General features: G+C 55.0%; 3 protein-coding genes across 3 annotated transcripts; all 3 read right to left on the bottom strand.

The window, feature by feature from the left end:
* Positions 1-337: 337 nt before the first annotated feature.
* On the bottom strand, positions 338-13206 carry RAB11FIP1 (RAB11 family interacting protein 1). Its single transcript, XM_075724017.1, has 6 exons — positions 12860-13206; positions 8663-9105; positions 7406-8201; positions 4126-6450; positions 2796-2901; positions 338-755 (listed from the first exon to the last, which is right to left on the bottom strand). The coding sequence occupies exons 1-6, from the start codon at positions 13204-13206 to the stop codon at positions 537-539; spliced, it is 4236 nt and encodes a 1411-aa protein (XP_075580132.1). The 3' UTR covers positions 338-536.
* A 3598-nt stretch (positions 13207-16804) lies between these two features.
* On the bottom strand, positions 16805-20347 carry LOC104030920 (prolactin-releasing peptide receptor-like). The gene is made up of 2 exons (XM_075724140.1): positions 19935-20347; positions 16805-17438 (listed from the first exon to the last, which is right to left on the bottom strand). Exons 1-2 carry the CDS (start codon positions 20345-20347, stop codon positions 16805-16807), a joined length of 1047 nt encoding a protein of 348 aa, XP_075580255.1.
* Positions 20348-25772: 5425 nt separating this feature from the next.
* On the bottom strand, positions 25773-27170 carry LOC142595518 (nucleoplasmin-like). Its single transcript, XM_075723915.1, has 5 exons — positions 27107-27170; positions 26795-26877; positions 26578-26697; positions 26219-26312; positions 25773-25858 (listed from the first exon to the last, which is right to left on the bottom strand). The coding sequence occupies exons 1-5, from the start codon at positions 27168-27170 to the stop codon at positions 25773-25775; spliced, it is 447 nt and encodes a 148-aa protein (XP_075580030.1).
* Positions 27171-27611: the final 441 nt, after the last annotated feature.

The raw sequence follows: 27611 nt of genomic DNA, 5'->3' as shown, positions 1-27611 counted from the left end.
CACAGCCCTGGTCTGAAGCACACATCTTTGGACTTCTCCAGTGTAGTTATTAATTTTTTTTTTTTTAAAACAACAATCAAATCCTCAAGCTCTACTGTACAAGATTTTATATTGCACTACAACTTAAGATATGGAAAGAAGGGTAGTCAATCTATCAAAGCTGCTACGAAACAAAACCATTAAAAAAAAATCTTCATAAAGGATCGTCAGTGCCTTGCTGGCAAGCAAAACACATCAAAAACCCTTCATCCTTCCTATCGCAATCAGCCTTTGGATTAGATGCCTGAACAGATCTTCCCAAATAATGGAAAGAAACCAAAAAAATAAATACGGTAAGTTGACTCTGTGTCTGGACTCCATATACTAGACCTGATGTAACTACTAATCAAACTGAGAGTTGCTCAAGGCAGAAACAGGAAAGAGGTCATTTTCTGTGGGCAGCACAACCGGTACCATCTACTTCACATCATCTCCTTATTAATCAAACTCCACTGGCGGGAATTCAGTCCTTTGTTCAGCCAACGTCCCGAGAGCTTTTACATCTTTCCAGCTTTTTTGTTTCCAGACGTTGAAACACGAAGAATGTTTGGGGTTTCTTCCATGACTCTGACAAGCAAGTTATCGATGTAGTCTTCAAGCTCACGCACCTGGAGATCTTTCTTGGTAATTGTATCCTTCTGTTTCAAGACCAGCTGGATCAGCTCATCGTGTGTTAGCTGGGCATAAGCATAGGCAGGGTCTGAAGGATCGTATTTCTTCAAGAGAGAAGAAAGGCAGGGTCATTACAGACATAGGGGCATTTCAAAACAGCAACAGAATGATACCTGGTGGCTGGCTTCTGGGATTTAAAGCGCCAATGAACAACTTTACATACAGCATTTGCAGAACCACAGCTGCTCTTCAAAAGTATTGCTGTGCTTCGTATCTTTTTAAAAATAAGTTCCATCCAAACGACATTGTGGAATGTCAGTCGTTAGCACCTTATGATCAAGAAGAGCAGGCTGCCCAGGGCCGAGCTGTGCAATGGCCGAGGCATGAACAACAACAGGGAGAGGCTGGCAGGCCAGGCAAGCTTTCTGCTACAAAGCACCTTTCGGGCCATTAGCGAACCTAGCCTGGGAAAATTCAAACAAAACGCTATCTACTCATGCACTTCCAAAATGCAGAATAGCTTTCTGAAAGTACTTGGAGGGAAAAGGAGCAACTGCCTCAGCCTAAGTGCATGCTACTTACGGCACAGCGACACAATTTATAGAGCTCAGGCAGTCTTCTCCAGAACAGAAGGCAGGCTCAGGGCATGACAGGCATTATGGACAGTAACCAGGCCATCGGTTTTAGCATAAAATCTTTGCATAATGTCAGTTCTGCAATTCAACTCTTCTCCAATTGAAGCTGCAAGAATGTCGTGCTATCTACTCCAGGCAGCAGCCCATCCAGCTTAGCCAAGATGCATGGAAGTTACAGACATGCAACCCTCAACGACCATTGTTTATACACAAGCACTGGGACAGCTATTGTTTAAAACACACCAAAGACTAGGAAAGCCAAATTCAGGTTAAACGGCAAGAAACACCCACCTAGGCCTTTGGCATTTCCCTCTAATTGTAGTTATCACTGTGAAAACACATCACAGAGCAGCTTCTCCAAAAAGTCTGCTTTTAACCCTCAAGCAAACTTGACAGGTAGTTAGCAGCTTCTGCCAATTCCTGCAGCTACCTTCTCAGACGCTAAACCAAAATGCCAGCCCAGGCTTTTCTTTCACAGGGAGCATGCATACAACAGGCTCGCGTAACTACATCAAGCATAATTTCTTACGTGGAATCAGAGCACCACACCAGAATACTAATTACAAGTTTTCAACTCATTCAAAACAGCAACGTGTCAGTTTGACTCATTTAACTCGCATTTTCTTCTCTTCCACTTACACCAGAAGGAGGCACTACAGTTATTTTGCTACTAGCTTTTCATTTTCCCCCAGAAACCCTTAGAGACAGTAACAGTACCCAGGTTTTTTCCCTGCTGACCCAGAGACGCTTCTAGCCATTCTGATCAACATGACTTTTAAGCTACTCCTCAAGCCTGAAGGTCTCTTTTGAGGCCAAGATTATGCAAAAATCTCCTTTAAATCTGAGTGATTATGCAAGCTGCACAGCTACGCTTTTAGGAAGTAGCTCTGCTTTAATGGCAGGCGCCCGGTCCCTCAATCTGCACAGGATATTAACGCAACACATTGCAAGGCAACAGCCACCCTGAGGTTACTTTTCCCACCTTCTCGGCTTTAAGAGCCACATACTTATTTCAGGGTGAAAATGAGCTTTGGGGACTAAGCACGTCTGACAATAGACAGTGACTAATCTGTCCAATCTTCGGTGCAGGTCCAAGTTACGCAGCTCCCACACGTCACCAACGGGATCATCTTCCAGGGGTAGCACCGCCCGTGCGTCACCCTTCGTCACCCGTCGCTCCTGTCACAGCCACCTCATGGCTCACACATCCCGCTCACCTCTGGGGAGTCAGACAACACCCCGCACTCCTCCCCACTGAGAATCCCCTCCGCAAGCAAGAGGCACCAATTCTATTATAGATCAGTTTGCAAGAACAAAAAATATGTAAAGAATGTCCCCACCTTTGGGGACTGACAAAAAGAAAGTTCATGCCACCCACGGTCTAATAACCACTGTTGTTGTTCTGCTCAGGTTATATGAGATATGAGCCTAGGCAAAGTACCTCAAATACACGACCTCTCTTCAATTTACTACTTAAGCTTTGGTTTAAAGTGCCACTTTCCTCCATACCTTCACGTTCATTTCGAGCAGCTTTTCATTCATAGTGCTGATGACATCCAGGTTTTTACTTTGAGACTTGTTCGCGGTGGCATTCATTGGCTTCACAGGATGGAGTCTGCAACATTAAAAAAAGGTTTATGTTATTTAGGCAGTACGTGTAACACCAGCACTACACAGATCTTCAGATTAAAACCAAATATAGCAAGAAATTGGGAAAAATTCCTACCCTTCTCTATCTCCAGAGAGATAAGTGATTCAGCTTCGGGAAGACGAGGCATTTCCGTCTAAGCTATAGGCTTTTTATAAGTATACTCCCATTCTCTTTCTACTGTCTTTACTGACTTAAGGCATTGGAAATAAAGAAGCAGTAACAAGGGAAATACATACTGAATGGTATGTCACAGAAGAAAAGCCAGGTCAGTCTACAGGAGGAGGCAGTACACAGCAGCAGTTACTCTGATCTCTCACGCACTAGTATTTAAGCCCGACTTTCCTAACGTGAACATATTTGTGGTTCTTGCAACATATCAAATACTGCTACTATCCTGGGACAAGCATGTATTACACCTTTTCCAATCTGAACTTACGCCATAAGCTGCCAAAAAGTGCTATCTTCATTTGCTCGAGCAGGATTTATGTTGCCAATTTTAAAACAGGAAGAAAATTTTACTTGTATCTCAGCAAATGCTGGCCCAGAAGCATCTCTAGATCATCTAGACCCTAGACAGAGTTCTGCAGACAAAGCACTGAGGGCTGACAGGTCAGCGGTGCTGTTCCTCGGACAACAGTACCCCAGCGGGCAGGAGTTGCTGCAGAGAGCTTGCAAAGCAGCTGCGCGTTCCTAGGAGGGAGAGGCTTTAGCTGCATCGCTTGCTGCGATTCATTTGGAGGCTTCAGGAGCCTGGTTCAGCCAGGAAAGGAAGCATCCAGTTCATCATGTTTCCTGTGACCATTCTCCCATTTCTGAAAAATGGATTAACTGCACTCCATTTCCCCAATTTGATGAAACGACCCTATTTCTTAAACTGTGACCAAGTTTTCCTAACATTTCTCCTAAGAGGTAGCACTGTGATGAATGGCAGGTCCCCTCGAGTGCTCTGGGCACCCTTAATAGCTGTACAGATTCATCTGGTGCCAGCAATAATCCTGCGCTGCCATGACAGGACCCAGGCCCCAATAAATCCATGGGCCGGAGGAAGTTAAGGCTGTACGATGCCACGTCAGCGCAAAGTGCAGTAAATTCCTGCAGCTGGAGAGACAGATCTGCGCTCACAGGAAGGAAAAGCAAGGCTCACATCAGCACTGAGACACTTTCTGTGTATTTCCCATATTCTCTCACCTGTGCTTAGGAGACACAGTTTCACCACTCTGCTGAGCTTGGTTAGGATATGTTTCAGAGGGTGAAACCCATGCCTGAAGAAGCTTCTTCTTGCCAGAATTTCCTGCTTTATCTGCGAAGCCCTCGGCTGTTGGCTTTTTCGGAGACTCTGCTCTATGACTTGGCGTGTCAGAGAGGAGAGAATGAGAAGAAAAGTAGGGCTGGGGAGAACTTGACAGGGAGGAAGAAGAAACAGAAGGCTCAAAGAAGTCATGCTCTGCATGCTCCTCAACACCTGCACCTCTTTTCAGTTCTTGTTCCTCAAAATGACTGTTGTGCTCCCTGGAACGGGATGTCATACCTAAGCCCAAGTCAGCTACGTGGTTATTGACACTGTGAACAGGCAGCACGGGTGGATTGCTTGGCTTACAAGCACCAGGAGCACTTCCTCCTCCTCCCCGAGCAGCCGGGGTTACTTGGGCTGCAGCACAGCTATCAGAGTCCTCTTTCAGTTCTTCATGCAAAGGCATTAAATCTAGGGACTGCTTTCCAGTCTCTGAAACGGTTTTATCACCTGCAGTGACACCACAGTTCTCCTGACAGTCACCCAGGAGCTCGTCATCAGAGCCTCCCTCCAGAATAACTGGAAGACCGCCCAGTTTCGAACCACGGTCTCCGGTAACGGGAATGGCAGACTTTACATTTGTAAGACAGTCAAATACATCGTCACCACCTTCATTTTTTAAATGTCTATTACTGCTGTCATCTCTGAGCGTCACTGGTGGAGTGACAGTCTCTAATGAGCCAGTTTGGGGGAGGCACCCACAAGCATCTGAGGCTTTATCATTAGGTAATGGGAGCCCAGGTGCAGATTTTACACCATCACCTGAAGAAGGCACATCACCGCTTAACTCATCAGCCTGAGAAACCAGTGGGCACTTTTTCAGCGTTAAAGACAGCCGTGGGGCTGGCTTTGGAGTCACTAACACCTCGCTGCTAGCCCTCCCTGCATCAGCTTCCAAAGGGGACAGTGTGCAAGCTCCCAAGGTTGGTTTGGCAGATCCTACTTCAGAAAATGAGTAATTTTTATCAAGGGGAGTTGCTTGGGGCTCTAACACGGGTGCACATTCTTCTCGTCTCTTTTCACCAAAGACCTCCTGCTTCTCATTCAGCTCACCCTCGGGGGAAGGTGGCTGTTCAGCACCGATCTCTAGCAAGAGGCTATTACTACACTTCGAGAGAGATGCAAAGTGTTTGCCGTCCTTTGCGCAGGGTTCAGTATTTACACCACCTACTTCCACGCCACCCTGAACAGCGGTCTTGCTGTTTCGGATGGGACCCGTGCTGTCACTAGAGAGTTCTGACGATGAGTAGCACCCTGCTTCCAGTTTGCGAGCAAACCTTGCTCGCTCTCCTGTTGCATCTGAACCTGTCAATAACATTTCACTGAAATCAGAGCGCTGCTTTTCACATTCCTGCCCACCCAAATCCTCATCACCTGATGTAACACCCTCCGATCCATCAGAGAGAAAGGACACAGATTTCCTGTTGCCTAGCTTGCTTCTTTTCAAAGAAGTCTCAACCTGAAGCTTGGGAGAATCGCACTGCTGCTTTGGAGCCAGACCAGGGCCATCGGAAAGGGTGCTGAGAGGGTTTGGTACAGCTTTGACATTACTAGTTGAAGCCGCATCTGAAGAGCTCCCTAAAGCATCGCGACCAGAGTGTTTCAGCTCAGCAGGGTGTTCTGCTGAGGAACAGTCTTCATCACAAGGAAGGCAGAAAGGGGAAGAACTAGCAACAGCTTTGAAAACTGGCGCGTCTGGTTCCCACCCAAGCTTGGATACAAAGGGATTATTGTCATTAAAACGACAATCAGAGGGGAGGGAAGGCGCGGGTGGGCGAGAGAGACCCCGGGAAGCCTGCGTATCAGAGCTTCCAGGACCCTGGCCCTGTGAGCTCTGCCCCCATTCAGAAGCAAAAGGATTATTACCACTACGAGAGACCTGCCCAGGAAGAGGCGCTTTGGGAACAGAGGCTGCAAGATGATGGGATGAAGGGGAACGGGCAATGCCTTCAGGATCCAAGGCTGTGGATGCCCTGCCCCACTCAGAAGTAAAGGGGTTCTTGCCATTCAAAAGCTCTGCAGCAAAAGGAGGAGGAGAAGCAATAGATGCGGGAGAACTAGTAATGTTTTCAGAGTCTGGCACTTCGGCTTTTTGTCCCGTTTTAGAAATAAAAGGATTCTTGTCACTACTGATACGGTGTACAGAAAGAAAAGCAGGAAGGGAATCAGGTGCAAGAGTAGGAAGCGTGGCTTTGGTTTCCTCCTCTGAAGACACGCCCAGTCTGCAAAAAGGGACAAAAAACTCGCATGTCACTTGCGGATGCAACACGAGGCAGGAACAGACAAGCTTTAGCACCAGACTCCATCAACTCCTAACACTGGAAACGAATTATACTTGCAAGAGACCTCAGAGCCTATCTGATAGACTTTACATACTTAAATGTGCCTTTACAAAGCACTTGATTTATGTCAGAACACTTCTGCTGTAGAGTTTGCACAGGTTACTGCAGTGGCTGCTTTTAAGCACCGTCTCATCTTTTGCACCCCAAGCAATTTTATTAGTATGTAAGACACTTCATATGCAAGATGTTTAGACATGAGAAGCACTGAAAATAAGGAGTTAGAGGCAGACACAAAACGTAGCCTTATTAGCACACACCCATATATATACACACACAGGTGTTTCTTATATATATATATATAAAGGATAAAGGAGCAGAATTTCCGAAAAAGCCTTGTGTACAAATTCACACAAACGTCCCTCATGTTGCTGTGAACAATGCCAAAAGCAGAAGGGCTCCAAGATTAACACTTTCGAAGACCACAGCCAAATACAGAAGGGAAAAGTAAAGATGTTAGAACTGGTATTTCAGCCCCTGGCTATGTTCAAGCCACACAGCTCAGAAGAATGTTAGTTTTTGCAAGAGATCCAGCAAGAAAAATCACCCCTACAGTACCTGCAAAGATGCCTGCACTCAGAGAACCACTATTTCAGCATCGCTTATAAGGAACATCCCGATATCAATCTCTTTCTTCATACCGAGAAAGACCTCAGAGTTATTATTTGCTATCAAAGGGCCCGATGGCTAGCTTAAACCCACCAGGTACCCTGCAGAGCCGCAGGCAGGATGCCAAGTTGAGAAGCACTGCTCTGTGGCAGGAAGCAGCCTAGCTAAAGCCTGCCACCACCGCTGCACATCGCTATTTTTGTCAGCTTCCGAGGCAAGCACGACTGACCTGGGCTTGACGGCTTTGGTCTTCGCTGGCACAGCAGCTTTTTCAGGTTTCCGTTCTTCCTCGAAAGGGTTGAGCGGCTGCTTATTTGCAAAGGCATCTTCTGCGCGGTGACTGTCTTCTGAAGGATTCCCTCTGCTTATATCTGCTGGAAGTTCAAGACGTTTGGCCTCTTCTTCGCTCTTCTCTTCCAGAACTTTGTTTTGCTCATCCTGCAGGGTCCTGTCTGGAATATTCTCAGCATCGCTGGTCTTCACTGCTTCCTTCTTGCCTGTGACCAGAGAGAGCAAGGCAGACTTTTTGTGGTCCGTTTTTTTGGTCTCTTTAATAACCTCAACAGTTGGAGGAACGCTGGCTTCCAGGTATTCTTCGCTGCTAAGCAATTTGTATGACGGCAAAGTCATGGATTTAAAGGTCTCCAAGGATGCAGACCCAGAGAAAGCATGACTAGGAGACGTTCTTCCCGTCTCTTCAGGTCCTTTAGTAGATCTGGAAGACAGGTTCTCTTCTGAAGCAAAGAGCTGCTTCCGCCTGAAGTTGTGTGGAGAGGGGGAAGAGGCTGGAGTGTTGTCCTTTGTCATGCTCTCTTCCATATAAACGTGACTGCCATTGATACACAGACTAGACTTGGAAACAGGATCGCTTTTGGATTTAAGGCCACTGAACAAAGAGAGCCCTTCTTTCTTGGTGTGGCTAGTGGTTACTTGGTTTAGTTGCCTGCTGTCCAAAGTTGCTGTTTTACGAGATTTAAATACAGGAGAAGGAGAGGACTTCTCTTCCAGGGCATCTCCAAAGGCTTCTGGAAAAAATAAACGGGATGAAATTCAAGATGCAAGAACACCCTTTCCTCTTGACACTTGCTACTGACAACCTCAGTGCTTCACAGTCATTAATGGATCGCAGCAACATCGCAAGTGTGACTATACCAGCCACTTCCAAACATTCTGGGTCCCCTACCACTGCCAGCCCTCAGCATACCGGATCGCACGCGCCATTCAATGACCTAAAACCACCACAGATCACTTACCGTGAAGCTGCACTGCTCGTGCAACCCCACGGTTTCTATGCTATCCCAAGGTAAGCTTAGCTGTGAGTGTCTAACGTCCCCTGTGTGGGACGTCCCACTGTGGACAGAAGTGACTTTTTATGGATTTGTTCAGTAAGAAGGATTTAACTAGTACTCTAAAAAGCACAAAAGGGCAAGCAAACCTTTGGAGAAAGGCTTTGTGCTTCATCAGTAGAGCAAGTGCCAATACTCACTTTCTGAGGTTGGAGAGGTCTCGGACTCCTCGTCATCCCATTGTGACTGGAAGTCGCTGGGCCGAAGCCGAACCCTCTCGGTGACAGGCTGCTGCGTTGGTAGGACTGACATGGACTGGGAGAGGGAAGTCTTCTGCAGGCCAGGTTTGGAAAACAGAGTTTTGAACTTTGATTTCTTCTTTTCCTTCTCGACTGACTCATCTTCGCTGTCAGCAGGGGAGTGAGTTGTGCTGGGAATGATCGCCGATGCCGTGTCAGAAAGGCCACTGCTCCTCTTCCCCTTGAGCTTGTCTTTGAGCTTGCCAAAGGGAGAGCGAGACTTGTCTTTCATGGACAGATCAAACATACTGGCTGTCATGTTGCTCCTCATAAACTGGATATCCACTTCAATCTCCCCTCTCTCCTTTTCCTTTTTCCCTGGTTTGGAGCGAAGCTTGTACCACCTGCAGAAACAAGGAGATTTCTTTTACCAACAAGTTCTTGAGAGGCACAGGTAACTTAGAACAACAGAGGGTAGTTATGTCTTAAAAAACAAATAAGCCTACAGTGTAGGGGGAAAAAAAAAAAAAAAGCAAAGCCTTTAATCTTACAACTACGTCATAATCATATGGCCCCAGGTGCCAAGGAAAACATTTCTTATCATAAATAGAAAGTTATTAGTAAAATTTGTTTTAAAACCCAGACCAGGAAGGGTTAAAAAAACAGAAGAGAAAAAAGAAACACAACATGGAATTCCTGTATTTCAGCTCAGCCACTCTCTTCTGTGCTTTTATCTGGCTTCCCGAAAGAAATTCGCAGAGGCTAGGACTTTGAAGTGGGTATGAAAGCAGAAAGCAGCAGCTTCAGAGAGCTGAAACTGGGACCAGAGAGCTTGCGCTCACGCCCCATGCCCTCATACCTTTCATTCCAGCTGCCTTTCAGTTGCTATCTTAATGCCTCTTAAGCTAAGGAACCCCTAATCAACACAAGGAGAGCCAAACCAAGCCTTACAGACCGTCTGGGGATTTCCACTCACCTCTACGAGCTTGTGACTGGGGTGCACCAGGAAGGACATTCGTTACAGACAGAACCTTATCCCTTTCCGAAATGCAGCTCCAGAATATGAAGCACTGCATATTAAGTGCTCAAGGTATCCTAAAGTGCAAAACCGCCACCTGCGTGCCGCTATCGCACGTGCTCAATTACCACTCAACGACATTCAAACCACATTAGGGCCGGCAAAGAAAATTATCAGCACTGCGCACCGATACTTTTTTGTCTATTGCTGGAGCCGCAGACTTCCCGACTCCACAGAAGCGATAGGAAAGGCCGCCTGGAAAACGCCAGCTTCTTCCTCCTCACCAGCTGGTAGATGAAAATAAAGGAAGCAAACAGAGCACGCAAATCTGCCTCTCCATCAAATTTGCACTTTGTTCCTTTGAAGGTGCACTGGAAGCAATGAAAGAGAATGGGAGAAGGCAATTTACTTCAGAGAAAATTCAAAACTAATGAGCATTAACTGAAGGAGATGAATTCAGAAATCTGCTACAGAGAAACACATTAGAGGGAAACAAATGCTCAAGCATCATGCTACAGTTAGGTCTTCAGGCCTGAAGTTACAAGACACCAGCACCGGGGAAGGGATTTTATAAGGAGATGTTAGGTTTTGTCAGGTCCCTAAAGCTGTGGTCCTGCAGCAACAGCAGCAGCAAGGGAAGCACAAATCCTCTGCCTTTAATGCAAGCCAGCACCGGGCACTTTTGTTCTAAACCGCGTGATTTCTAGGCGCATCCTGCATTCATACAGTGTCGTGACAATTCATGCTGCGTGCTCTCTGCCCCGGGGAAAGAGCAGGCCCTGTTCAAACAGCATCCAAAATACAAACTACGCGTTTAGCGAAAGGCAGCTTAGCACCGAAACATGGCCATCGCTTTGAGAAGCACGCCACTACGTCCACCTCAGAGCGGCTGAAAGTAAATAAGGCACTGACAACCTCCCCCCCAAAACAACGAAGTATAGAATCTTATTAATTTCATTTATTATGTTAGTGGGCACCTGCCAATCAACATGCATTTATTTTCCAAATAAAACCAGCCCTTTACAGGTATATGTCACCACGGCAGCTACGTGATGACAAAAGAAACAGAAAATCGAGGGCTGGGACGCCGCCGCTCACAATTGGAAGTATCAGCAGCTTTCCCAGGATCATCAAAGCTGATGGTTTCCCCCCCCCCCCCGCCTCTATTTTCCTTTGGCCCAGACACAAAGAAACCAGCCCGGGAGGACCCACAGCGCTCGCCTCGCAGGGCTGACTCCCCGAGCTCTGCTGACTGCAGGCACATCACGCTGCGCAGCGTAAACACATTAGCGCTTGACACAACCTTAATGACAGCCACGTTATAATTAAGGCTTCACAAGCAGCAAAGGCTTTGTCAAGAAACACAAGGCCGATCTCGGCTTTGGCCGAGCCGGCGTTAATACCTGGATCTGCTCAGGTGAGCGAGAAGAGGAAGGTGACTCACCGGCCACCTCAAGCCACATTACAAGGCTGCTGACTCCCAGTAAAACCCTCCCAGTAACCGCCCCTGGGATTTCAGCGCACCGTCCCGGTGTTTATGTTCAAAGGAGCAAGTATGACACAGAGCTGGCACTCGGCATTAAGGGAGAACTCTCCCGGCTCAGTGTCCTGCTGACAAGAGTGAAGCCGGCCCATATAACGCTGAATTATCTCCCCTTACACATGCTTAGGCTCTGCTAAGTATTTATTAAGAAAAATGCATAAACAGCCGGCTGTAGCCCGCGTTCATTCTCTGCGGGAAGGAGAAGGCATTTCAAATACATTAAGTTTCTGGGGTCAGCCTGGCTGTTCCCAACGTACACTGTTAGCACTCACACGTAAATATTTAAAAAATCAAAGCCAAGCACGAGGCAGGACTGGCTGTAACAGCACCGTCCGCGCTTCCCCGGGCCGGCCCGGCAGCCGCGGGTGCCAGGACCCCCAGCCTCTTCCAGGGGGCTGGCAGCCCGGAGCTGGGGGGGGGACCCACATCAGAGGGACCCTGCCCCGAGGGGTCCCCCCATGGGCCCTCACAGGGCTTGAGGGGACCCAGTGGGGCACAGGGTCCCTCACCAGATTCCCCCCACCCCTGTGGGATACAGGGGTCCTCCACCAGACTCCAGTCCCCCACAGGGCACAGGGGTCCCTGCAAGGCACAGGGTTCCCCCAGCAGACCCCCAGCCCCCATGGGGTACAGGCTCCCCCCACCAGATCCCCAGTCCCCTGTGAGGCACAGGGGTCCCCATGGGGCACAGGGGTCCCGACCAGATCCTCAATCCCCTGTGAGGCACAGGGATCCCCCACCAGATCCCCAGTCCCCTGTGGAACACAGGGGTCCCCATGGGGCACAGGTTCCCCCACCACATCCCCAGTCCCCTGTGGAACACAGGGGTCCCCATGGGGCACAGGATCACCCCACCAGTTCCCCAGTCCCCTGTGAGGCAGAGGATCCCCCCACCAGACCCCCAGTCCCCCGTGGGACACGCATGTCCCCACGGGACACAGGGTCCCCCCACCAGACCCCCAGTCCCCTGTGTGGCACAGGGGTCCCCACCAGATCCCCAGTCCCCTGTGAGGCACAGGGTCCCCCCACCAGACCCCCAGTCCCCCGCGGGACACAGGGTCCCCCCACCAGACCCCCAGTCCCCCGCAAGGCACGGGGTCCCCCCACCAGACCCCCAGTCCCCCGCGAGGCACGGGGTCCCCCCACCAGATCCCCAGTCCCCCGCGAGGCACGGGGTCCCCCCACCAGATCCCCAGTCCCCTGTGAAGCACAGGGTCCCCCCACCAGACCCCCAGTCCCCCGTGAGACACAGGGTCCCCCCACCAGACCCCCAGTCCCCCATAAGGCACAGGGTCCCCCCACCAGACCCCCAGTCCCCCGCGGGACACAGGGTCCCCCCACCAGACCCCCAGTCCCCTGTGAGGCACAGGGGTCCCCACCAGATCCCCAGTCCCCCGTGAGACACAGGGTCCCCCCACCAGATCCCCGGTCCCCCACGGGGCACAGAGGTCCCCACGGGGCACAAGGCCCCCCACCAGACCCCCTAGAGGCCCCCCTCCCCGGCCGCCGTGGGGCACAGCGGGCTCCCCCCCCCGGCCCCGCGTCCCGGGGGTGCCCCCCGCCCCGCCCCGGCCCCGGCCCCCCCGCCCCGGCCCACCTGGTGTGCCGCCGGCCGCCGTCAGCCCGCAGGGCCGCCAGGTCGACTTCGGCGCGCCCCAGGAACTTGTCGAGGCCGACGAGGGCGCGGTGCAGCACGGTGAGGCGCAGGGCCGCGGGCCGCGGCGGCGGCGGCAGCTCGAAGGTGGCCTCCTCCCGCCAGAGCGGCCGGCCCTGGCACCGCTCCGCCACCGAGGTGGAGAACTTGTCGCGGCCCAGCGCCATCACGGCGTAGGCGTCGCTGCCGCCGCCGCCCGCCGCCGCCTTGGCCCGCAGCCCCCGCGCCTGCAGCACCGTCACCTGCACATGGGTGGGCGCCCAGGCCGGCGCCGGGCCCGGGCCTGACATGGCGGCGGCGGAGCGAGGGGAGCGGAGCGGAGCGGAGCGGGGCGCGGGGAGCGGCGGGGGCGCCCGGTCGGCCCGCGCCTCTCGCGAGAGCACGGGCGGGGCCGCGGTGGGCGGGGCCTGGGAGGGAGGGGCGGGTGGGCGGGGCCTGGGGCGTACAGGTGTGTGCGGGGGGGTGTGCATGTACAGGGGTGTGCGGGTGGATAGGGGTGTGCATGTACAGGGGTGTGCGGGTGGATAGGGGTGTGCATGTACAGGGGTGTGCGGGCGGATAGGGGTGTGCGGGGGGTGTGCATGTACAGGGGTGTATGGGGGTGTACAGGTGTGTATGGGGGTGTACAGGGGTGTGCGGGTGTATAGGGGTGTGCATGTACAGGGGTGTATGGGGGCGTACAGGTGTGTGCGGGGGGGTGTGCATGTACAGGGGTGTGCGGGCGGATAGGGGTGTGCATGTACAGGGGTGTATGGGGGGCGTACAGGTGTGTGCGGGGGGGTGTGCATGTACAGGGGTGTGCGGGCGGATAGGGGTGTGCGGGGGGGTGTGCATGTACAGGGGTGTATGGGGGGTGTACAGGTGTGTGCGGGGGTGTGCATGTACAGGTATGTGCAGGCGGATAGGGGTGTGCGGGTGTATGGGGGGTGTACAGGTGTGTATGGGGGGTGTACAGGTGTGTGCGGGTGTATGGGGGTGTGCATGTACAGGGGTGTATGGGGGTGTGTACAGGTGTGTGCGGGGGTGTGCATGTACAGGTATGTGCAGGTGGATAGGGGTGTGCGGGTGGATAGGGGTGTGCATGTACAGGGGTGTATGGGGGTGTGCATGTACAGGGGTGTGCAGGGGTGTGCATGTACAGGTATGTGCAGATGTATAGGGGTGTGCATGTACAGGGGTGTATGGGGGGTGTGTACAGGGGTGTGCGGGTGTATGGGGGTGTGCATGTACAGGGGTGTATGGGGGGGTTTACAGGTGTGTGCGGGTGTATAGGGGTGTGCATGTACAGGGGTGTGCGGGAGTGTGCATGTACAGGTATGTGCGGGTGGATAGGGGTGTGCATGTACAGGGGTGTGCGGGAGTGTGCATGTACAGGTATGTGCGGGTGGATAGGGGTGTGCATGTACAGGTGTGTATGGGCGGTGTACAGGTGTGTGCGGGTGTATGGGGTGTGCGGGTGTATAGGGGTGTGCATGTACAGGTGTGTATGGGGGGGTGTACAGGTGTGTGCGGGGGGTGTGCATGTACAGGTGTGTATGGGGGTGTACAGGTGTGTATGGGGGTGTACAGGGGTGTGCGGGTGTATAGGGGTGTGCATGTACAGGGGTGTATGGGGGGCGTACAGGTGTGTGCGGGGGGGTGTGCATGTACAGGGGTGTGCGGGTGGATAGAGGTGTGCATGTACAGGGGTGTGCGGGCGGATAGGGGTGTGTGGGGGGGTGTGCATGTACAGGGGTGTATGGGGGGTGTACAGGTGTGTGCGGGGGTGTGCATGTACAGGTATGTGCAGGCGGATAGGGGTGTGCGGGTGTATGGGGGGTGTACAGGGGTGTATGGGGGTGTACAGGTGTGTGCGGGTGTATGGGGGTGTGCATGTACAGGGGTGTATGGGGGTGTGTACAGGTGTGTGCGGGGGGGTGTGCATGTACAGGGGTGTGCGGGTGGATAGGGGTGTGCATGTACAGGGGTGTATGGGGGGTGTACAGGTGTGTGCGGGGGGGTGTGCAGGTGTATAGGGGTGTGCGGGGGTGTGTGCATGTACAGGGGTGTATGGGGGGTCTACAGGTGTATGCGGGTGTACAGGTTTGTGCGGGTGGATAGGGGTGTGCATGTACAGGGGTGTATGGGGGGTGTACAGGTGTGTGCGGGGGGGTGTGCAGGTGTATAGGGGTGTGCGGGGGTGTGTGCATGTACAGGGGTGTATGGGGGGTCTACAGGTGTATGCGGGTGTACAGGTTTGTGCGGGTGGATAGGGGTGTGCATGTACAGGGGTGTATGGGGGTGTACAGGGGTGTGCATGTACAGGGGTGTATGGGGGGGTGTACAGGTGTACGGGGGTGTGCATGTACAGGTATGTGCAGGTGGATAGGGGTGTGCATGTACAGGGGTGTATGGGGGTGTGCATGTACAGGTATGTGCAGGTATATGGGGTGTGCATGTACAGGGGTGTATGGGGGAGGTGTACAGGTGTGTGCGGGTGTATGGGGGTGTGCGGGTGTATGGGGTGTGCACAGGTGTGTGCACATATGTACAGGGGCATGCGAATGCATGTGTGTACAGGTGTGTGTACAGGTGTGTGTGCATGTATGTACAGGGGTGTGTGAATGTGCGTGTGTGTGTATGTATGTACAGGGGGTATGAATGGCTGTGTGTGTACAGCTCTGTGTGTACAGGGGTGTGTATATAGGAGTGTGTGCATGTATGTACAGGTGTGTGCATGTATGTACAGGGGTGTGTACAGCCATGTGCATGTACAGGGGTGTGTGTATGCATGCAGCTATGTGTATGTACATGTATGCACAGAGGTGTGTGAATGGGCATGAGTGTGTAGAGGGGTGTGTGTATGTGTACAGGAGTGTGCAAATAGGGGTGTGTGTATACAGGGGTGTGGTTTTGTGCATGCGTAGGGCTGCGCGTGTCTGCCCAGGGCAGGCTGTGTGGGTGTTTCGGGGGGTACACAAGTGCCTGTGCGTACAGGCGGGTGCGTGTCCAGGGTACAGGCATGGGGGGCTGTAGGGTGACGGGTGCACGTGCAGGGCCGAGCCGGCTGACCTGTCCTGGCACCGGCTGTCCCCTCGCCTGCTCCGAGGCTGCAGGAAAAGCGCTGGCGCTTCTCCAAAAACAATCTCACAGGAGAAATGCCATTTCCAACACCCGATGCAATGAGAGCCGTGTGATTCATTTAATGAAACAGGCAGCTACTTACAGCCATCACTCCAGCAAAACACTTTCCACCCCTTCCTCGCGCTCCCTTCCTTCATTAATTCAGAATAACGACAGCGCGAGGTCCTGAAGCGAAGCGTGCAGCCTGCCGCCCCTCCCGCGGGGCTCGGCCCTGTGTCCCCCATCCCATCCCCTGCTCGCCTCCTCCAACACCCAGCAGCCTTGGTGCAAGGTGATGCCAGCCCATGGGAGTGCAGCACCTCGGGGTGACGCGCGGAGCGGCCCGCGCTGGGGAGCAGCCCGCGGGCCATGGGGGCTGCCTGCAGCCAGGAGGGGAGAGGGCAGCCCCATAGGGGTGCAGCCCATGCCCCCCGGGGAGGTGCAGGTTTGCCTTCAGGACCCTCATGGGAGGGACGGGTTTTGCTGGGGCTGCGGGTGCATGGCCAGTGATGGCTAGGACGACTTTGCAAGGAAAAGCTGTAGCAAATGCATTTTTGCTCAGGCCGGCTGCTGTCCTGGAGGCAAAGGGAGCTCAGAGCCGAGCACCCGACGCAGGGCAGGCACAGGGAAGGATGCTGCAGCGAGTGCTGCAAACCCCTGGGCAGGCAGGAGGACCCCGTTCACCTCCAGTCCCATGGCAGGACGGGCATCCCCAAACCCCGGGCAGCGGGGAAACCTCTGCCGTGCACGGGACAAAGCGCGTGGCCGTGGAGTAGGACCCCAGCCTCAGAGCACGCTGCCGGCAGCCCCGCAGTTCTTGGCGGGGATGATCTTCCTCTTGCAGGCAAACATCTTCCGGAGCTCCCCGCGGAAGCGGTCGTGCAGCCAGGCGTAGAGGAAGGGGTTGCAGCAGGAGGAGCTCATGGCGAACCAGTGGCAGAGGAGCTGGATGAGGAGGAAGTAGTGCTTGTTGATGAGGTTGATGTCGATGTCCCGGATGATGTTGAAGACGTGGATGGGGAGCCAGCAGACCCCGAAGGCTGCCACCACCAGCACAATAAGGCGGAAGATCTTCCTCTTCCTCAGGCGGTCAAACTCGGCTTGGCTCTGCGTGGGGTGGCCGGGCACCACGCGGTTCCTCAGCTTCACTGAGATGCAGATGTAGGAGAGGGAGACAGCAGAGAGGGGCAGGATGTAGGTGACAATCAGGGTGCCGTAGGCGTAGGCCAGGCGCTGCGTCTCCTTCTCCATCCAGAACTCCTCGCAGATGGCGAAGCCCTCCTGCTGAAACTCCACGTGGTACGTGTGGGCGATGGCGGGGGCCACCAGCCCGCAGGAGAGCAGCCAGATGCCCCCCACCACGGAGATGCAGCTGGTGACCGAGATGCGCTTCTTCAGGGGGTGCACGGTGGCGTAGTACCTGCGGGGAGAGAAACAGGGGAGCCCGAGCCCCAGAGCCTTCCCCCAGCCACCCCCACGGCGCTTCCCGGACACTTGGCGAAGGCAGAAGGGCCGGCGTGAGGGGCTGCGGGAGGCCGAGCCCACTGGCTGCAGGAGCTGGGAAAGGGCTGGCTGGGGACAGCGGGGACAACCATGATCCCGTGCCCTGCCACGGGGCCCATGGAGGCACCAGGTCGCTTCTGCGGTTTTGGGAAGCGGAGCATCCCTCCCGCAGCCTGTGTCTGAACCTGCTTTGAGGACCGCAGGCAGCACCGAGTGAATAACAATAAAAGCCGGCAATTCATAGAATCATCGAATCGTGTAGGTTGGAAAAGCCCTTTAAGATCATCCAGTCCAACCATTAACCTACACTACCAAGCCCACACTAAACCAATCAAGAGTAGACTAGACTGAACCATGTGCCCCAGTGCCACCTCTGCCCGTTTTTTGAACACCTCCAGGGATGGGGACTCCATCACCTCTCTGGGCAGCCTGCTCCAATGCTTGACTACCCTTTCCATGAAGAAATTTCTCCTAATATCCAACCTAAACCTCCCCTGGCGCAGCTTGAGCCCATTTCCTCTTGTCCTAGATTCCTCTTTTACTTCCTCCTTCCCTGAGCATCTTCCACTCCTCTCCATGCTGCCTCATCTTACGATCAAGGGCTTGCCCTAAGTGAGCTCCCAGCGAGGTGTCTTCAGTGACCATGGTTTGATTTTATGCAGCTCCTTCGCACACTAAGTGCTCTGCCCCCTGCAACAGCCCGTGCTGGCTGCTGCTCAGTATTGCAGCGTTTGCTATTGCAACGATTCATATCGCAACATTTCATATTGCGGGGTTTGGTAGCGCAACGCGCAGCCCCATTGCCCGTGCAGAGGAAAACACCGACAGCTCTTTGGCACGTGCTTTGCTCAAGGGCTCACACTGAAGTCCAAGCAGAGCCCCGGCGCGGCTGCATGCTCCCCCTCATCGGAGATGGAGGGATTTGGGCTGAAATCATCCATTTGGGATAAACTCCTGTCCTGGTTTCAGCTGGGACAGAGTTCATTTTCTTCCTAGTAGCAGGCACAGTGCTGTGGTTTGGATTTAGTAGGAGAAGAATGCTGATAACACACTGATGGTTTAGTTGTTGCTCAGCACTGCTTATGCCAGTCAAGGGCTTTTCAGCTTCCCAGGCTCTGCCAGGGGCACAAGGAGCTGGGAGGGGGCACAGCCAGAAGAGTTGATCCCAACTGCCCCAAGGGCCATTCCATACCATACGTCGTCATGGGCAGTATAGAAACTGGGGGGGGTTGGCCGGGGAGCAGCGATCACTGCTCAGGGACTGGCTGGGCATCGGTTGGCGGGTGGTGAGCAACTGCATTGTGCATCGCTTGCTTTGGATATTGTTATTATCATTATTATATTGTTATTATTATCATTACCATTTTACCTTATTTCAATTATTAACCTGTTCTTATCTCAGCCCAGGAGTGTTTCTCACTCTCACTCCTCCGATTCTCTCCCCCATCCCACCGGGGCAGGGGCAGTGAGCGATGGCTGCGTGGTGCTGAGCTGCTGCCTGGGGCTGAGCCACAATAATCCCAATGACGTTTTAGGAACACGCTGAGAACAGTATAACTTGATGGCTGCTTCTTTAGCAGGAGAAACGTAAGCAAATCATTCTCACCACCCCCCCCCCAAAAAAAAAAAAAAAAAAAAGGCTTTGTTGAAGAGCAAAGAACCACCACCAGCACTCCTGGGGACACGTCAAGCCCCCAGCGAGTGGAGCACAGCTCTGCCAGCAGCCCAGGCTTTCTCAGCCATTCTGCTCAAATCTTCCCAGGTTTTTTTTTTTTGCCCTTCCCATCACAGCCTTGCCCCGTCTCCCCCGGGGCAGAAGCAAACCGGCATGAGCGGCACGAGAGGCACTCGCGGCGCTGCCGGCATCGCACCCATCCCCGCAGGGTTTGCAGCATCTTTTACGAGATGAGATCTCTATGGAAACAGGGCTTTTATAAACCACCCCCCCGTCAGCCCCTGCCCGGGTCCGCTCAGGGAGGCACAAGTGCTCTCCACTTGGGGGCCAGAACACGGCGTGATTTGGGTGCAAATTTATCCAGCAAAGTATGAAGCCCCGGGTACAAACTCCAAGAGCCCTTTTGCGAGAGCCATGCTTGCCGGGAGCACAGACCTGGCTGTGGGCGGTCTGGATTTCGGTAGAGATGGCTTTGTACAGGCAGGCATGAAACTGCACAACAGCGTTTCCCCATGCAAAATAGCAGCCAGCCAAACAACCTCACTACACTTCCTCCACCCAAGGCCGAGTCCCGATGCTAAAGAAAAGGCTGCAGAGAGACTGCAAAGATCCCCTGGGTTTTTGCTTTTCCAATTTTGAGTATTCAGCCCATAACACCCCGAGCCGAGCGAGCAGTAGCCTTGGGGGTCCGTGGGGACAGACCTGGACCCCCACACCATCCACCCCACCAGCGCCTACCTGTCAACCGCTATGGCTGTGAGCGTGAAGACAGAGACGTAGACCGTCATGGGCTGCATCAGGAAGACGAAATAGCACAAAAACTTCCCGAAAACCCAGCCCTGGGGGTTGAAGGCATAGGCCAAGGTGAAGGGCACGCATGTGGCGCACATCAGCATGTCAGAGAAAGCTAGGTTGCCGATGAAGAAGTTGGTGACGTTGTGCATCTTCTTGGTCTTGCAGATGACGTAGAGGAGCAGGTAGTTGCCGAAGACGCCGACGAGGACGACCAGGGCGTAGCAGGGGATGATGAGGGGTTTGAAGGACTGGATGAGCTGCACCCCGGTGAACTGCGCGCTGGCGTTGGAGCGGTTCTGCAGGGCGAGCTCGTAGATGGTGGCGTTGGTCACGTCCCTGTCCCCATCGGGCTCCATGGCTGCAGCTGAGACCCAAGAAACCCCTCGCTTCGGCCAGCCTCAGCACTCCAAAATCCGTCTGTTGCAGGTTTCAGGTGTCCGTGGAGTGCATCCTGCTCCTTGTCACAGCTTTGCCATGGCTGTCCTCCCCCGCAGCTTGGGATGGCAGCTTCGTCCTGCAGGCTCCTGGGGAGGGAAATGGAAAATCAGGCTCAGAAAAGGGGTGATGCCAGCAAGCAGCCCTGCGTCGGGAGCGAGAGGCAGCCCCGGGCTCTGCAGCAGTTACGGCTCGAGGGGGAAGAGGAGGAGGAGAAAAGCAGTGGGGCTGACCATGGGCTCAGGGGAAGCACTTACCGAAATCCAGCCTCATCAACACCCCTTTAAAAGAAGAGTTTGCAGCAATCCTGCCTCTGCCCCAGCCCAGCCAGCACAGAGGGGCAGGTGCTGGCAGAAGAAAAAGGGAAGCGGCAGCTGAGCCAGAAAATAGCTCCTAATGTTTCTGGAAATAACAAAGGACATTAATGGATAAACGAATAAAGATGCTCTGCTACTTTTGCTCTGCCTCAAAGCCTCGTGCGCCTGCACCCTGCTCATCCATCCCCCTAACGAGGTTAACCAGGCTCTCCTCAAATGCTAAGTCTGGCAGCAGGCAGTCTGGGTTTCGTTGCTGCTCCAATTCAGGGGGCTCAGCCGAGGCATTTTCACAGACCCCAGCACGGCACGGCCGAAAGCAATGTTTTCATGTAATCAGCTGCAAAGGCAATGGGATGCAGGGCAAGGAGGAAATTCAGGGGCAAAAATTAGATCAGTCCTGCATCCCAGGATTCCCATCCCAGCACACAGTGCTTGCTGCCAGACCCCCAGGACCCCCGGCCCAGTGCAGCCCTCTCTCCCGGGCTGCTCCACATCCCCTGCCTCCCTCCTGCCCACTGAATCATCTCACCACCGGCTGCAGTCCAACTTTAATTTCCTGGGCTATTTCCATATATTATCTCCCACTCTTTCCCAGCACAGGACTCGCTGCCCTGTTTATGTCTCTCTGTACCAGCTGTTAGTTCACCCTTCAGCCCTCACGTACCTGATCTAGTAAGACCAAAACCCACCCAGCAGATTTTGGAAGTCCCCAGGAGAACCCAATGGAGAGCTGCACCCAGCCGCAGTTTTGTAACACATCTCCGCAGCCCCCCAAAAGCTCCACAGTCCGAATTTGCATTAAACCGGGTTTTTAGACCAACTTCCACGCACCCTGCCTGCTTCACCCCACGTGTTTTGCAAGGCACCCCACCTCAAAGGATGCACTGGGAGGCAGAAGAGGTGTTTCAGAATAAAGTCCCTGTTATCAAACATTTGCCGCTGAATCCAAAGCCGTGCAACCTCCTCCCCCCACAGCCAGCCCCGTGCCGCTCTTTGTTCTGCTCGGGGAGGGATTTTGCCAGCTGAGCATCAGCAGGTACAAATCCCCCTGTAAATAAATTACCGCGTGCAGAAGCCTCCTGAGACACATCCTCAGCCCCGCACGCGTCCCCAAACCAAGGGCCGCTTTTCCAAATGAAGCGCCTGCAGCAAAGAATTAAGTTTAAAGGCAGCCGCCTTCCCACGGGCTGGGCAGGCTCCTGCTTGGGGGCTGCCCCGGGGACGCAGAGGGGAGCGGACCCCCCGGTGCCTCTCTCACCGGCCAGCTCTGAAACCGTGGTGGTTTTGGTCCAGCTCTGCCAGGCGGGTGGCTCGGCCATGCACCCATCTGCCTGCTGCAGCCACCCCTGCTCCCAGAGCGGGGCTGGATCCGGCCCTTTGGACAAGGAGGGGGACCGGGGCAAAACAATCCCAGCTGGAGAAAGTTTGATTTATTTTAATTTTTTCCAATTAACACAAGCATCTCATCCTTGGTATGGGTATTGAGGCAGCAGAAAATGTAAATAATTAAAAGGTATTTGGGGAAATGCCTCCCCAGGCTCCTCCTGTCCTTTCTACGCAGCACTGGACTCCCGAGATATGGGGGCTCACACCAGAGCTAGCTGGGCACACACCCACACCAGCTGGGCACCCACAGACATTAACGGGGTGCTCACGCGTGCGCTCACCGAGTGCTGGGGTTTGCACTCTTTAACCCCTCGTGCAATACATTGGGTACTCACGGGTGAACTGACGGGGTGCTCGTGCATCGAATAACCGGCCACTTGCGCACAAAATGAATGGGCCTTCCTGCATTTATCAAGCAGGTGCTTGTGCAAAAAGGCAGGAGCGGCCGTGACTCGTGCCCGGCGGAGGTGTGGGACCACCCCTGAGCAGGGGAAGGCACAAACATTTCTGCACAGGCAAAGCCTGGGGTGAGCCCTGGCTCCCTGGGGGGTCTCGTACAGCTCCCCTGGGCTTTAGGGCGTCAGCGTGAACATCTGGAGGACAGGCACACAGCTGGAGCTGCACAGCACCGGGTACCCAGCAAAGCCATCCCAAAAGGGTTGCCAGCCCTGCCAGGCTGCGAGCGCTCGGGGCTGTCCTATTGCCGAGCCCGGCACTGCTGTGCCCACCGCCCCGTGCAAAGCCCGTAGGCTCCCAGGGAGCAAGCCAGCCTGAAAGAAATCTCTGACGCAGCTTTTAGCCTAACGGGAGCACCTTCTGCGTTAAAATGTCATTCTTGCATCCCCCTTCCCTGCCAAAACTCTTCTCAGTTATTCCCCAGATTAAGTCCTTAAGCCACCCGGCACGCAGCTGAGGGTCCCGCTTTTGTGCCGCAGGCTGGCGCCCATCCTGCGTAGGAGTGCTGCGAGGAGCGGGGGCTGCGCTGCCCGCAGAGCCCAGTCCTGCTGAGGGGACGCCGGCTGCCACGTGCCGCCCTCGCGGCGGGGTCATCCTTGCCACGGGGGGAACGGAGCCCATTTCGGTGCCGGCTGGGTGGACACAGCACCAGCTGCACACAGCATTGCTCAGGGGCCGCATCCTGCGCTGGGGCCCTGCACACCCGGCTGGGCAGGCGTGCAGCCCCGCGCCCCACACGCTCTGTTTGTTCCTGTTTTGTCTCCATGACATTGAGACTCGTCTTATTAATTACCTGGCAGTTGCCATGGTTATGCCAAAGCCCTCCAAGAGACGCTGCTGTGCAGGATGCAGGACGGGGCAAGCACGCCGCTGCCGGGGGCTGCGGGAAGGGGGACAGAGCATCTCCCCAAGCACCCACCCGTCCTGCTGCCGGGGCTATGCCAGCTCTGGCCACGGGCCGTGGCTCTCCAGGGTCCCATGCTGCATTTGCAGCCGGGGCCGTGCATGCTGTCCTGCAGACCCGACTTTGCAGCCAGGGCGGTGCATGCTGTCCTGCAGACCAGGCTCCAGCAAGGGGGTTGCAGCTCACATGGAGCGACAGCTCCGTGCCCGTGCACCCACGGGCAAGCAACCCGGGAGTTAGTCCTCGCACGCAGGGCGCAGCCAGGGGGTCCGGACCACCGGGCTCCCGCTGCTCTCGGGAAGGCACCAAGAAGTCAGCCAGCACCAGGGCAGCTGCTCGTGCACTTCACTGCCGCGCACTCCCCTGACACGCACCGGGAGTTGAAGAGGCCACCGTGCAAATTCACCAGCACTGACCTTAATCCGCTTTGTGTTTCTTTTCTTCCCGGATTTCTTTATAGGGCTTAATCTGCACTCGGCGAGATGTCTTAATGCAGCTGCAGGATCACACCAAGTGGCCAGCATTCAGCAAGCTTTCCAATTAACAGCACATTTTGTTCCCACCTGAGGAATTAGGAGCAATGAATTCATCAGCTTTTATTGCTGCTCCTCTGTGGCTGGCAGCGCTGCCTGCACCCAGCACCACCAGAACACCTCTGGGACAGGCACCGGGGGGGCTGCGTCGTCCCCATGCTCACGCAGGACGCTCCGGCCCCCACGAGACACCTTCGACCTGAGCAGCCCTGGCAGCAGGGTGCAAGGGAGAGCCTGCGCCTCCCACACAATTCACTGTCACGCTGACCAGCTCCGACCAGAGACAGGTCCTGGAGCTGATCCTGTGGGGAAAACAAGCCAGAATCACCTGTTTCAGTGCGAAATGCAACGGTTGTGGCTCTGAGCCTCTCTCCAGAAGTAGCACGCAGAGTCTTGCGTGCTGAGCACAAGGCAAGGGCAAAGAAAAGCCAGCCGAGTTAATTACTCATTACAGTTTTGCTCTTCCCCTCCTCTCCCCCCTCAGAGCTCAGGGCTTTTTGCTCCCCGTGCCAGGGCGCATCTCAAACCCACGCGCGGGGAAGGGGCTCAGGGCACACACTTGCCTTGCGGGAGGTGATGCCCGAGAAACCCCTTGCCAGGGCGAAGGCTGCGTTCCTGTCCCCTCGTGTCCCCGAGCCCGGGCAGAGCCCACGCCGGGGGGCTGACGCGCTGCCAGGCTGCAGCCCATCAGGGCTGGCAGCTGGTTTCACCCAGGCCCATCTCCAGCCTCTCCCAAGCCATTACAGCGTGACGACAGCAATCTTCCCTCCACCCGCTGATCAGCTAATCATAGAAAAAGCCACAGAGATAAGTGGGGAAAATAAAAAAAAATAAAAAATAAAAAAAGACTTGTGTGCTCCCTTCCCAGCCCACCCCGCCTGCAGAGCCAGGGCTCCTCTTTAAAGTCAGCCTCGCTGCCAGCTAATGTCATGCATCTGATGGATTTGGGCAATTTTCTCAATTAGGACTTTTAATTATATTATTTCAGCAGCTGCTTGTTCTGGGCGGCTTTCAGCTGCGTTTCCTGGGCTGCCACAAAGGCGGCAACACAACTTTGTCCTGTTGATCCAAGCAGGCAATGGTCAGAGCGATTCCTACTGGAACAAAAGGACCATTAAGGGGAGCGCACAGGATAATCGGTGCCAGGGCTGCGCAGGGAGGCAATGAGCACCTCAGCCTCCGAGCGCTGTGCCCTCCCCTCGAAGGGGTGCCTGAGCATATGCGGACACGTGAGCCCCGAGCCAGAGCACGGCGCAGCCTTCCTCCTCCAGACACGCTGGGGCTGGGAGAGCCCCTGAGCCCCTGGCCTGGGCTAGGGCAGGGCAGCAGCTCCCCAGGGGCTGCTTGCCGGGATTCCAGTCCCCCAGACCCACGGGTTAGCAGCACAACCCACAGCATCACGGCAGTCGTACACATGGAATAAGTTTTTCCAAGAGGAGGCAGCAGGGACAGGACAGCAGGCGAGAACGGGCTGGTGTGGGAACACCAGAGCACAATCCAGACTAACTCCAGGGTATTTGCATTTTCCTATTGTTATTGCAATAAAAAGAAGAAAAAAGAGCATTTCTGGGAGCACGGTAGGAACAGAGAAGGCAGGGAGGGGAGACAAGGGATGATATCCAAAGCCCAGACAGTTTGTGTCCCTCTGCAAGGATCCGTCCCATTCAAAGGTCATCCCGGCGCAGGGTGTCCCCACCGTCACGCCAGCTCCACGCCCAGAGCCGCAAGGTCTTCTCCAAGCTGCAGCTATTTATGATGCTCCGGCATCATCCTCATCACCTACGTCTTCCTTCGAGACCTCTTCCTCAGGGGCTTCGTACTTGGCATCATCTTCCACTGAGAAGGGGAGATACAGGGCTGCAGCGGGAGGGGGTGGCCCTGACCCACTGAGGGGAGGCAAAACCCCCCCGGCTGCAGCCACAGCCAGCAATCCCACCCCAGGCTGGGCACGGGAACACGGACACCGTCCCGCCCCGCGGCAGCAAAGGCAGAGGGGAGAGCCGGCACAGACCACCCTGCCGAGCCCACAAATGCAAATAAGCTGTAATCCCCTCTGCAGACCGGCAATCCCCCCATCCCCGGGGCGCAGCCGCCCTGCTGAGGGCACCAGCTGCCGCTAAAGCCACTGTGGGACCCCAGAGCACCCCCAGCGCAGCCCCCAGCCCACGCGCTCGCCCCGCAGCCCAGCACACTCACGGGTGACGTGCTGCCCGCTGAGATAGACCGGTCCAGCTCCGCACTTGAGCACAAAGGTGACAGGGGGGACCAGCTCCAGACATTTGAGGTTGATCTGCAAAGAATGGGAGCTCAGAACCCCCCAAGCCCAGCCCGGGTGGGCAGCAGCCCACGTTAATCCCTGCAGCACTGTCACGGGGCGAGCAACTCCGCTGCACCAGGGAGGGGTTTACAGGCGGTCAGATGGACACGGCCAGAGCGGGAAGGAGCTCCCAGCGTTGCCCAGAGCCTCAACCGTGGCTCGGTGGAGAGCAGGCTCCTGAGGTGAAATTATTGCCCCGCAGCCAGAGGCTGCACGCCAGGCATCTGGCTGCCCTTACCATGGGGAGCACCGAGGCCCGCAGCGCCGCGACGGGCAGTGGCTTGGGCTCTTGGTAGGTGTTTCTTGAGTCAACGGCCACCACGTGCAGCTCGTCCCCGGCGTCAGCCCCCAGGCAGATCTGTGGGGCGAAGCACAGACCCCGTGACAGGGAGCCCAGCCGTCAGCCAGCCCCGCTGCTGGGGCACACAGGCTCTTCGGCAAGCCTGGGACCTCACCGTTTTCAGCAGGAGCAGGTGCTCCAAGAAGTCATCGTCCTCCTTCACCACGTAGCTCCGGGTGCCCGCATGCAGCTGGCAGCCTGCGGGGACACAGCACCATCTGCGCACGCTTGCGCTGCTCCCCCGGTGCAAGCCTCGGGCGAGCCAAAAGCAAAAGGGAGGCTTCCCTGGGTGCCTGCGCTGCAAGAAAGGGGGAAACACTCCCCATGCACACCCACCCCAGGTGCCCGCAGGGCACGGCCACCGTTCCCCCTGCTCACTCCTGCCACCAGGTGCCACCAAGCCAGCCCGGGGCGCGCAGCTCCGTACCCCACAGGGCAGCAATGGGCCTCTCCTCTGACAGCAACCTGGAGAAGGGAGAAGAGCTGCTCATCCTCCGCAGCGGGTTCAACGCTGGCAGTAGGAACCAGCTCCTGCGGAACAAGCACCAGAGAAAACAGTGTGGGGCTGCTCTGCAGCAGAAACATGCAGAAGAAACGCGACTTAGGAGCACTGAGAGCAAACTCTCCAGTCCCAAAAGCCCAGAACTGGGACAGCAGCCTGCGGGCAGCTCACACCCAGACAGCAGCTGGACCAGCCTCCCCTGGGCAGGAGAGCATCGCTGAGTGAGGAATAAAACCACCTCGCCACTTATGCATCCCCTGGGGAAAGGAAAAGCCAGTTAAATGCATTTACAGACAAAACCAGCTTTAAGAGGGCAAGCAGCCTCCCTGCAGCAGGGGAGCACCGTACGCAAACGTAGCACAGGACACTCCATGCTCCCTCCCAGCACAGAGCAGTTTTGGCTAACCAGAGCAGCTGAAGCCTCAGGGAA

The sequence above is a fragment of the Pelecanus crispus genome, chromosome 21 (assembly GCF_030463565.1).
Source record: "Pelecanus crispus isolate bPelCri1 chromosome 21, bPelCri1.pri, whole genome shotgun sequence".
Taxonomy (NCBI): domain Eukaryota; kingdom Metazoa; phylum Chordata; class Aves; order Pelecaniformes; family Pelecanidae; genus Pelecanus; species Pelecanus crispus.
The sequence above is the reverse complement of the archived record's forward strand: the minus strand, read 5'-3'. Positions and strand labels throughout refer to the sequence as shown.